This window comes from Puma concolor, chromosome D4 (assembly GCF_028749965.1).
Source record: "Puma concolor isolate L17-30 chromosome D4, mPumCon1.1.hap2, whole genome shotgun sequence".
NCBI classification, from domain to species: Eukaryota; Metazoa; Chordata; class Mammalia; order Carnivora; family Felidae; genus Puma; species Puma concolor.
In genome coordinates, this window is record NC_141679.1 from 77,021,526 (window position 1) to 77,034,316 (window position 12,791).

The 12,791-nt window shown below is 40.7% G+C and overlaps 1 protein-coding gene across 5 annotated transcripts in view; it reads right to left on the reverse strand.

Moving 5' to 3' along the window:
- The window catches only part of ASTN2 (astrotactin 2), an 881,464-nt gene that overhangs the window by 143,507 nt on the left and 725,166 nt on the right, over positions 1-12,791 (reverse strand). For all 5 annotated transcript variants that reach the window (XM_086683845.1, XM_086683843.1, XM_086683844.1 and 2 more), the window contains 2 exons: positions 10,651-10,784; positions 9,036-9,184 (listed from right to left, as the gene is read on the reverse strand). In XM_086683845.1, the coding sequence (XP_086539971.1) occupies positions 9,036-9,184; positions 10,651-10,784 (283 nt within the window). The remainder of the gene's footprint in view (positions 1-9,035; positions 9,185-10,650; positions 10,785-12,791) is intronic.

Below are 12,791 nucleotides of genomic sequence, written 5' to 3' on the forward strand. Positions count from 1 at the left end.
GATATACTGGTGCCAAATACTCTCAACTGTGTGCTTTTCTCCAGCAGTGTGACTGTATGTACAAGCAGCAGGGAAGAAGTGAGACTTGAAGAGCAGTCTTTTTAGCCAGAGGGTGAGCTCCACATGGGAGGGCTCATAGTCTTGAATAAGAGGGGTTGATCAGTATGATTAATTACTAAAACCGGAATCTTGAACAGCTCCCTCACTTCCTCTAGGTAGCCTTTACTGACACCATGGGCCTGAGTTAGAAGCCTCTATTCTGTGCTCTTAACAGTATCTGAATTATCTCCACACCTATCACACTAGAGGGTAATTTCTTGCTATGTTCTCTCTCTCTCCTAGTCAAGTACAGGATCCATATGGGCAAGAATCATGCCTGTTTTATTACTCTCCTATGCCCAGCATGTTCTGCAATATCTGGACCACAGTAAGAGCTCCATATACATTAATGGGATAAGTTAATGTGCTTTATGAACTGTTAAAAAAAAAAGAAGAAGAAAGAAAAAGAAAAGAAAAAACTCTGATACAGAAAGCGGGCTGGGTAGAAAGCAGGCTGGGTGGCATGCAGGAATGGAGAGAATTAAGACCCTCCAAGTACCTTTTCCCTTTGGAAGTACTTCACTTTTGGAAACCTCTCATCCGAAGAGCAGCTGTAGTGACAGAAATGTTTTCTGAGGATCTAATATCAGTTCCAGATGTTTTCAGTCATGTCGGTTTGTACCTCACCCTGTAAAACATATTTTCTTCATCCCCCCCTCCTCTCCTCCACTCTAGCTGAGGGAGTGGGCCCAGTCTCCAATGACATCACCTCCCTCAAGCTGGTCCAGAGCAGGCAGACGGCAGGCGGATAAGGGCCCCACTAGCTTCTCAAAGAGTATGGCTGAGCCATGGCCTATGCTGCTTGAGAAGCTCTGAGTAATCTCCACAGTATTTTTTCAACAGTTCTATCACAGATGTTGCTGCTACCATCCTCTCAGCTCCTAGGGAAATTGGGGCCATGTTGTCCCTTGCCTTCAGTTATCCCCCCACACAAATTGACCTCTATAACTGCTTGCCTTCACCTGAGAAGGTCTTCAGTCTAAGGTCTAAGATAGGATGGTGTGTGGGGGGGAGAGAGGGGTTGTCTTTCGGTTGTAGATTAAATAGAAACTTAATGGAAATTGGGAGAAAGAAGATATCGAATGGGGGTGGGGTGGTGGAGGCATCTTCTCATCATTCTAGACATCATTCGTGACCCAGATCTAGAGGAATTTATATGAGCAGTTTATACCTAAGCCAGTTCAGGAAGACAAACACAAGAAAAGATGGTGCGAGACACAGACAGAAGAGGACATGAAGTGAAAAAGACAAAGGAAGAGACAGAAAGATATCAAGAGGAAACACACACAGAGGGAGAAAAAGAAAGAGAAAGAGGGAGGGAGAGAGTCAGGAAAGGAAAAAGAAAGGAGGAAACACACACAAAAGCTGAGAGTTGGCAGAAGGGGAGCCTGGTACTGATCAGCTGGGGAGCAGCCCAGCAGGCTCCCAGATGCCAGGACAGCAAAGGGCACTGACCAGCTCCAGATGTTGTTGCTTTCCATGAGGAGGCTGGGGGAATGGTGTAAAGGCCCTACTGCCTCTGTGGGGGCCAAGGCCTGAATCAAACAAGTTAAAGTTGGAAAGCCCATGGAAAGAGAGAGAAGTTTCTGATTTTTAGAAGGTTAAAAAAAATCCAGCAGATTACCTAGGCAAGTTCAGGGGGGTGTGGTGGGAGATTATGACACTGAGTGAGACCCTTCCCCTTCTTGTCTTCATTCTTCTGACCCTTATAATGAGGGAGCTGGACTGATGCTTAAGGTCCTTATACTCTGAACTTCTGGGGTTCACAGAAGCTGACATATATGAAAATAGACAAAGTAGTGATGATTCTAAAGGTCTACATTCCCTATAGGTGACAGCCCTCCAGCTGCCATCAGGTGGCTCGATACTTCATCATGCCCAGACAAACAGACACCTTCTATGCCCTAATTTCCATCTGCCTCAGCACGGCACAGCCTACTAGAGGTAATATGGACTGGTGGAAAGATGACTGGAATTGGCAGGGAAAGCAGGGAAAGAAACCAGAGTCCCTCCCATTTTATCTCCAGCTTGACTACTAGCTCATCCTACGTGCCACTTCCAGTCAAGTCCCTACCCTTTCCTCGCCTATTCCTCCATAAGCCAATCAAGGAATTTGACTTTATTAAATCTGCTTGTGCCTCAGCCCCCACTTCGTATTCCTACTCTCCTGCCCAAAAGGCTGAAACCCGTGCCAATTTCTCTGGTGAGGCCATGCGAAAGAACCAGACGTCTGTTTTTAATATCAATGACAGGTTAGTGTGTGGGGAATTTAGCCACTCCCCAAAACAAGCCCCGTTTCTGTTCAAAACAACTGGAACAGGAGGCTACTTATGTTTGGCTTTCCCAATAGAGTCCCAGAACCGACAGAGCAATGGCTTCTCTGAAAGAAACAAAGAGAGTGCCAAACCCAGGGGAGAGGGGCAGGGGAAGGAGACAGGGAAGGAGAGTGAGCATTTCAACAGCTAGTTCAAAAAGATATGGAACAGATGTCAGTAATAAAGTGTGGTGTGTTTGTGTGTGTAAAAGAGAGACAGAGAGAGGGCAAGAGAGAAAGAGTCCGTACGCATGTATATCAGTGCACACACATTCGTGAGCTTGCAAATAAATAATTCCAGCACTGGACTCGGCTGTTGGTGAAAACCCAGAGATCAAAGGAGAAAACCCGCATTTCCTTATTCTGGCCTCACCTGGCCAAGTGTGTGAGTAATCCTAACTCTCCATCCAAAACAAGTCTTACACCTTACTTTGTTGTTTTCTTCTGAACATTTAATTTTCCTTTCATTGTTTTTAATTCATGGAAATGAGAAGCAACTAAAATTTACTAGTACCTACTCTGTCCCAAGAACTTTACTACCTTCGATCTTGAAGGTAGCATGTTCAGTGATTGTTATTTTTCCCATTCCATGGATAAGGAAACTGAGACCTAGAAAAGATTATGACTGGCCCTAGATTTCTCAGTGCAAAGTGGTGGAAACTGAAAGCAGAAGCCAAGTTTTCCAAAGTCCATACTCCTTCATTAGGCTTCTATCCTCTAAGATAAAACTCAATCAGATGAGCTGGAATATTTAAATTTGAGCCAGGTGAAGTTTCGAGATGGTTGAGACATGGTAAAGATGACATAGAGGCAAAACAAAAAAACAAAAAAAACAAAAAACAGTTTTTGCTTCAGATAGCCCCCAATCATCCATAGCATCAGTTGACCATGATACATTTTAGAAGGCTTATTATATACTCAGCTAGTCTCTAGGGCTACATAAGACTAAATATCTATATCTATACACATATACATACATATATTGATATCTACCCATGAACAACTCAATTCATTAACATTGAAAATCTATGTGGGTCAGGCACTATGGGAGGATTCCAAATTATACAGAAATAAGTCATTATCTTCTTCTTTGTAGACAGCTACCCACTAAAAAATTCAAGAGCTGAACAATGGGGATAATGAAAGTCAAGTCACACAAGAAAGGATTAGAAGAACTTATAAAGATGGAAGTAGCTATGTCATTACCTTCAAACTTCTGAGTGACAGCAGGAAGAAGAAGGGGTGATATCTGTGTGGGGTGACCTCAGACCATTAACTAAAAACAAGTAAGCTTCATGTATATAAAAGAAAGAAAGAAAGAAAGAAAGAAAGAAAGAAAGAAAGAAAGAAAGAAAGAAAGAAAGAAAATAAATTCTTGGATCAGAGCATTGGCTCCTAGACAATCAGAAGGAAGAATCTTGTATTTTCATTTCTGGACCAGATGGACAGCCACTAGGATTAATTTCCCCAGCTGCCTGAAACATAAAGAAATTAAAAAAGGAAAAGAAAGAGTATAAAACAAATGTTCAAACTGGAACTCAGCAACAAAGGCCAGAGATCTTGAAAGATTGAAATTGAAAACAAATTATGTGAGCCCTTAAAATTTTCCAGATTACTGCCTTTAGAGAGTTTCCAGATCACTGTGCAGTGAGAGGGAGGCCTGCAAGATTCCCTGCACTGAGAAGACCCAGTTCTCAGTCTGAAGATATCAAAAATGACTACAGGGATAAAACAATGGAGAGAGGAGAGCTACACAAAGAGAAAATTGAAGAGATCTGTGGAGGGTCCCATTTCAACACTCACCACAGTAATGACTAATGAATGTAGGTGAGGAAACTACTACCTCAAGAGGATTAGATGGAACGCTGCCAAGTGTTCATATAGGGGCCAAAAATAGTGGCTGTTCCTACCAGCCATACTGGAAAATCTCATAATTCATAGGCCATTGTGTGGAGCACATAGAAGAATCTTGCCTCAGTAGTAAGGAATAATTAGCCCTAGACTAAACACTACTCCAGTTCCAGCTAGCAAATCTTAAAAGTGAGACTCAAAAGAATAGAACTATTTCCAAGTAACTTAACTGTGTCCCAGAACAGAGTTAAAAAATATAGGAATACAAAAATATCCAGCACCAACAAGGCAAAAATAAAAATGTCTGGCATCCAGTCAAAAATTACCTGGCATGTAAAGAAGCAGGAAAATGCAACCCATAATGAGGAAAGAAACCAATCCATTTAAACTGACTCAGACATTAGAATTAGCATATAAAGACATTAAAACAATTATAACTCTATTCCATATGTCAAAAATGTTAAAGTGTGTGATATATTAACAAGACCCAAACTGAACTTTTAAAGATGAAAATTATAATGTCTGAGATGAAAAATTTACCAGATGGGGTCAAAAATAGGTTAGACTTTGCAGAAGGTATTGAAGATCCATTCAAAATTAAACAAAGAATTAAAAAAAAATAAAAATAGAATCACTTCACATGGCCAAAAACACATAAAATTAGAGTCACTGAAGGAGAATAAAGATGGTCAGGAAGAAAAAAAATATAAAAAAAAAATAATGGCCCCCAAATCTCCAAACATGATAGAACTATAAACCCACATATTCAAGAAGCTCAATGAACCTCAAGCACAATAAAATAATAAAATTGCTCAAAACTTGGACTAAAGAGAAGATCTTAGAAGCATCCACAGGACAAAAATGGTATATATATACAGGGGGTCAAAGGTAGGAATAAAAGCAGATTTCTCAATGCAAACAATGTAAGCAAGACAGAGAAGCAACAGTTTTAAATTACTAAAAGAAAAACATGTCAATCTAGAATTCTATACCCAGCAATAACAACTTACAAAAGCAGAAGCAGAAAGAATCTATCACTAACAGATCTGAAAGGTAAGAAATAGAAAAAGACATCCTTTAGGAAGGACAATGAAATTAGATTAAAATATGTATGTGAAGGAATGATGAGCAGCAAAAATGGTAACTACATGGGTAAATATATAAAATTATTTTTTTCTTAAAAAAATTACTTTTCTTATTATTTAAATGTCTTTAAATATAATTATTCTTTAGGGAAAAATAATGACATGTTATAGAATATAGCATGCATATATATATGCAAAATGTATGTCAATACAATAAAGGCTAGGAGAGGAGAAATAAAAGTATACTATTATAAGGTTCCTATACTATATATATAGTGGTATAATAGCTTTGAAGGTATATCATGATATGCTGACTATGCATATATAAACACTAAAGTAACCACTAAAATAAAAAAAAGATATATAGTTAATAAGTCAACAAAGGAGATAAAAAGGAATCATAAAAACACCCAATCCAGAAAAAGAAAAAAAAGAGAAGAAAGATGGGACAACAGAAAATAAGTAGCAAGATGACAAAACTAAACCTGACCAAAAAAAGAAAATCACATTAAATATGAATGGTCCAAATACCCCAATTTAAAGGTAACAGTGTCAAATTGGATTTAAAAAATATATACAAAAAACCTAAATATATGTTGCCTACAAGAAATATATTTTATTTTATTTTATTTTTGATAACTAAATGGAATTTATTTTTTTACATTTGATCAAAGATTTTATTTATTTATTTTTTAACTTTTTTTTTAACGTTTTATTTATTTTTGAGACAGAGACAGAGCATGAATGGGGGAGGGGCAGAGAGAGAGGGAGACACAGAATCAGAAGCAGGCTCCAGGCTCTGAGCCATCAGCCCAGAGCCCGACGCGGGGCTCAAACTCACGGACCGCGAGATCGTGACCTGAGCTGAAGTCGGACGCTCAACCGACTGAGCCACCCAGGCGCCCCTGGCCTTTTATTTATTTTTTAATATAATTTATTGTCAAATTGGTTTCCATACAACACCCAGTGTTCATCCCAACGAGTGCCCTCCTCCCTGCCCATCACCCATTTTCCCCTACCCCCCACCCCCCCAATCTACCCTTAGTTTGTTCTCAGTCCTTAAGAGTTTTAAAGTGGATGCTGAAAATAATGACAGAACAGATTCTGGTCCATAAAGCCAGTCTCAATAAATTTAAAATGATTAAAGTCATAAAAATTATGTTCTTTGATATATAGTGACATCAATAACAAAAAGATGTCTGTAAAATCCCCAATATTTGGAACATAAGTAACATTAAATAAGTAGCCATAAAGAATCCATAAGTCAAAGAAGAAAACAAAAGGGAAATTAGAATATATTTTGAACTGAATGAAAATGAAAACTCAATTTATCAAAAATTGGTAAGCCACTAAAGCAGTAGTTAGGGGGAATGCTTATAAGAAAAATCTCAAAACAATAACCTCAGCTACTACCTTAAAAATCCAGGAAAAAGAGGAGTGAACTAAATCCAGTTAGCCAAAGAAAAGAAATAATAAAGATCCCAACAGAACACAATGAAACGGGTAACAATAGTGAAAACAGATAAAACCAAAGTTGACTGGATTGAGAAAGTAAATAAATTACATAACCTTTGAGCCAGATTGATCAGAAAGAGAGAGAGAGAGAGAGAGAGAGAAAGGCAAACTGCCAAAATCAAGAATGAGAGAGAGATCGCTATAATTTCTAAATTTCCATGGGTATTAAAAGACTAATTATAGAATGTTATGAACAATTTTTTGCCAGTAAATTTTATAACCTACATGAAATGGCCAAATTCCTTGAAACACACAAGCTATAATCTGAATAGCCTTGTATCTATCAGACAATTAAATTGGTAGTTAAACCTTCCTACAGGGAAAGCTCCAAGCCCAGGTTTTTTCACTGGTGAATTCTATCAAATAATTAAGGAAGAAATACTGCTAATTCTACCCAAACTGTTAGAAAATGGGAAAGGAAGGAAATATTTTGCGAGGGCAAATTTACGTTGTGAGGCCAGAATTAATCCTGATAATAAAAACAGACACAAGCATTACAAGAAAACTACAGATCAGAATCTCTCAGGAACATAGATGCAAAAAATTCGCAACAAAATTTTAACACATCAAATCCAACAATATGTAGAAAGAAAAAAAAAGATAATGCATCATGACCATGTGGGATTTACTTACTCTCGAAATGTAAGGTGTTTTTTTTTTATCATTTGGAAATCCATCAATGTAATTTATCATATTTTTAAATGTAATCTATAATATTCACAAAGAAACAAACTATATGATCATTTCAATAGACAGAAAATTCAACATCCATTTCTAATTCAAACAAAAAAATCTCTCAGCAAACGAGTATTCAGTTTTCCATCATGAAGTCTGATGTTACATAAAGAATAAGCATGGTGCTGGAGTGAGATTTGGTTATAAAGCCTGACTCTACTAGGTACTGGTTGTAGGACTTTGGCAAAATCTCACACCTCTCTGGGTGGGATCCATTTACTTGATCTGTAAGCAAGGCTGCTAATCATTTGGAGAGTGAAGTTAGAAAAATGACGGCACTTGTTTCTCTGACCCCCGCCCTCCCCAAATCAATTTCAACAGGTAGCCATGCAGAAAAATACGTCCGCAAGAACTAAAGTTTCTAGGTAAGGGATTATAGCACTTGGGTGAGGCACAAAAACAGGAAAAGCGATAGTAAGCATGTTAAGAAAGGTAAGATTCACTATCATAACTTCCCCCAAGATGGGACAGACCAATTCAGAGAGAGAAATCCTCCCTGTGGAAGGAGAGAGAAGTGTGTGCGTGGCTTCACCAAGAACCCTGTACCCGCTATTGAGGTCCCAGAAGCTTTCAAGGCACCAGGCTCTCACGAACTCAAGCTTCCAATCCATCCTGGTGCCTGCCAGTTCCTACAGCTCCAGGGGTCCCTGTGGGCCAGGCTTCACTTGGTTCCAGTGATGACTGGGCATAACCCAAGCATACAATACACGCTCACAGAAAATTGGTTAGTTTGCCATGTATCTAAACCATATTCTCAATGATGCTTCATTGTTAATTAAATTGACAGTGCCTTCAGATACAGTCAGCCTAAGCCTGACTACCACAGACCCAGACTCCTGGCCTGCCTTGAAGCCAAACCCGCCCCCACACAGCCAATCTCCAGGATGGCACAGCTTCCTGGCTCTATCAGACATTCAGAATTCAAGGAGAACAACTCAGAGTCACAACCAAATGTAGCACTCTGAAGAGTCCCTTTTCTCATCTCCTCCCCAATGCGTGAATCATTTCCAAATCCCTCTTCCCCACCACTGAAGACAGCTATCTCACTAGAGATGGTATGTCTCACTAGAAAAGACAATTCCTTGAGTTTATCTCCGTCCCAGAGATTATATACTTACAGACTCTGTTATTCAAACATGTGACCTGTAGGCCTTTCCAAGCAGAAAAGGTTAAATCCTTTTCTAAATTAACACTTTGATATATGACTTTAACGATCCATCTCAGAGAATCAGAAATTCTTTCCAACTACAATTTAATATCTTTCCCCACTGAAAAATCATATAAAAAGGCATACAGGTGTGGGCACCAGGTGACAATCACAAAACAATGAAATCTCAAATGCCTTCCCACATCAGATGACAGTAAGTCTCCAAATCCATTTCTCTCCTCTGTCACGCCACCCCAACAAAATGCGAAGTCACGGGCTTCCTACTTACCTGTATAGAGGTCTGTATCTGTGTATTCATCCACCTTCTTGTGCTGCAGAATATAGTCAGAGACCTTGGTCCCAATAGCTGGTTGAACATCCACCCATTCCAAGGAGACCACTGTGCTGGAGGGCTCTACTGTTGGGGACAGACGAAGCCTAGAAAGGGTGATGGGGAAGGCTGGTCATTTCCCAGTCAGCATTGTCTGGGCTCCAAAAGCATGTGCACATCTCAAGATTAAAAGCACAGGATTCACCCTAGGCTCAAATCCTGTTTCAACCCACCAACAAGCCTTTGTATGGACTCTGGCAATTCATTATACCTCTTTCAGTCTCCATTTCCTTATCCATAAAACAGGGTTATGAATAGCTACCCAAGCATATGATATATGCTCACAGAAAATTGATTTTTCCATGTATCTAAACCATATTATCAATGATGCTTTGTTGTTAATTAAATTCACAGTGCCTTCAGATACAGTAGCCTCAACCTTCCTGCCATTCTCTCCAATCCCCCAACAGATCAGTCAGATCTATAACATCTTTAAATCAACACTCCCTCAGAGAGGGCAGGAGTCCCAGAGAATCCTTTTATAAGTTACGACACAGCACAACGATTGAAGGTCAGAACTGGAAAAGTCCTTAGAGGCTGGGAAGTTCAATCACCTCATTTCACAGGTAGGGAAGCAAGGAAAAGAAAAACTATTTGTGAAAAGTCACACAGCATGTTGGGCACAGAACTATGATGGTAATTTCCTTGTGCCCAGCCCAGATTCCTTCTCTATTTCCATTACACTACCTCTACAAGAACTATCTTATGGTGTAATCTCCCCAACACACACAAAGGGATGTTATGGGCCTCTGGTTCCCCCATATTGGCTCTTGCTCCTCTCTCCTATGCTCCTCACAGCACTGTCTTAATCACACTGCATCAGTTGAGATGATCTTCTCTTACTTCCCTGAATGCTGAATTTCCCACATTGGGGTTTTCACATGTGTTCCTCCTTTTGCTTGAACCACGATGGTGCCATTTGTTGCCTGGAAAACTACTCTGATTCAGGTCTTTTCAGAGAGGCTTCCCTCCCTCCCCTCCAACTAATGCACCAACCACATTATTCTCTCCTAGCACCTCTTCGTCTTTCTTTCATATATTTATTAGCTTTTTGAAATGTATCATATTTTCCTGTTTTTGCTTTGATATCTATCCCCTCACTAAAGGGTCAGCTCCCTAAGTGCACAGACTGTCTTATTCACTGATGAATTTCCCAGTGCCTGACACACAGCAGGTGTTCAAAAATTATTTGTTGAATTAATGAATTAAATGACATTTCTTAGACAACATTCTACACCCTCCTTACCTCAGTAGCCCCAGTGACCAACACAGGAACTGATTAAGCAGCTGTCAGTGCCCAGTAAATGTCTCCTAAACAGATGAGCGTGGAAGTAATGATAAATGGAGGGGATCATTTAAAAAATCTGGTTTCTATTCTCCCCAAACACTCCGCTTTCTCAAAGGAGGAGGCAGGTCACAGAGACTTCAGGGATCTGGTGATGCACTCGGGGACAGGAGTGTGAGTCCATGAAAGGGGTGGCCAGAGGAAGAGGGACCACGCACACATACGTACACTGGCTGTGGGAGGGGGCTGCAGTTGGGGAGCCCACTGGCATCAAAGGCGCTGAGGTCACATCTGCACCAGTCATCGATCACATCCCCTTTTCCAGAGCACCAGTAGGAGCTCATCAGTGCGCTCTTGAAGGCCTGGAATAAAGAAGGGCAGAAGACATGATGATGATCATGGTGGAGAGATTGAGAGTGAAGATCCCAGGGACCAGAGTTGACCCAAGCTTCAGAGCAACCCACCTAGGCACAGGCCACCATGTCTTTCCCAAAGACCTAACACTCTGCCACCAGGTTCTCCCATTCTGAGCCATTCTCTCCCCCAGGCAGCCAGAATGGTCACTGAGGCAGGACAGTGGTAACAGCAACTGCTGAGAACCTCCTCTGGGGCCCAGCACTCTACCTGAATTAAATTATGTAGTCTTCTCCACCCCATGCAATCGATATCACAATTATTATTATCGTCATTTCCCACTCTACCCATTGGAGTACTGAGGTCCACAGAAATAACTTGTCTGAGGTTCACAGCCAGTAATGTGATGGAGCTGGGATCTCGTGAAAACAGTCTGGGCCCAGGCCCTGCCCCTCCCCACCCCTTTTTAATTGAAGTATAATTAACAGTGTTATATTAGTTTCAAGTGTACCACATAAGGATTCCACAATTCTACACACTACCCAGTGCTTAGCACAGTAAGTAAAGTCACCAGAATTCTTGCAGATGTTTGGTCCATCTCACCTCCCCGTGTGGAAACCTTCAGAGGCTCCCCGCCAAGGCCCTCAGGATAAAGCCTAAGCTCCTTACTCTAGCTCCTGATGGCTTCCACGGGCTCATCGTTCACCACTCCTGTGATGTTCCCTTACATGCTAATGTCCACCCTCATGCCACCTCTAACATTCTCACCACAGTAAATTCCTATGAAAAGCGTGCTCTAAGTTAGGAGACAACAAATTCCTTCTGTAAAGGGCCAGATAGCAAATAGTTTTGGCTTTGTGGCCAGGTAGTCTCTGCCACAATTAACTTAGCTTTGTCTTTGTAGCCCACAAGCGACAGAGATACTTTAAATGAATGGGCATGATTGTGTTCTGATAAAACGTTATTGACAAAGACAGGAAGCAGGCCAAATTTGGTCTAGGTCCACAGTTTGCTGACCCTTCCTCTCAATGATGATAAACGTTCTATAGAATTGCAATGTGCCTCGTTGTCTTTTTATTTAAAAAGATTTCTTTTCTCCCTGCTAGAATATTCCCTACTCCCCTTCCTTGTACTCCAAGGAAGGAAGTATCCCTTTATTCTGGGACTAATTCTTAAGTCTTGAATCATTCCCCTCTTCTGGACGCCATAACACGCTAGACCACACCTATTGTCACCTTCCCTTGCCTGTCTCATCCAACAGATTCTGATCACACCAAGGGTACGGGCCATGCCTTATTCACACAAGTATTCTCACAGGGCCTAGCACCGATATCCAGTCAATATTTACTGAATAAATAAATGGACACCGAAAAACATCAAGCTCATGTTCAGGTTCAGGTGTGCTTCACGCTGTAGTCACTCCATTTACACTAATGTTTCAAGGCACTGAGGATTCAGCTCTTTTTTAAACTTAGAGAGCATTGATCTCTTTTCTCATTACCAGGTAACGGACCCTATGTCCTTTCTTTTTCTTTTATGTTTGTTACTTTCTATGTACTTTTTAAATTTTTAAAATTTTTATTTACTTTTTTGAGAGAGACAGAGTGTGAAAGGGGGAGGGGCAGAGAGTGAATGAGACACAGAATCAGAAACAGGCTCCAGGCTCCGAGCTGCCAGCACAGAGCCTCTTTGTACTTTTTAAATGAAAGTGTCACACTGCCTATAACCAAGGACACCTGATTACCCAGGTGTTACTTTTTCCATCCTACGTTGTCAAAAGACTCAGGTGTAACATGTTTGTGTAAAGTAGGTCTGGGGTCTGCCTCCTTAGCTACCCAACACACAGATACAAAAGGAGGTAAGTAGCAAGGATGCTATTGTCACACCGTGCGTGGCTGTCCTGCAGATCTGCCTCTTGTTTCAATAGTATTCGGCCAGAACAGACCCAGGGACACCCCTTCTTCCAGCCTCTGACCACCCTCCAACCTCTTCCAGTTACAACCTTCAGAACCATC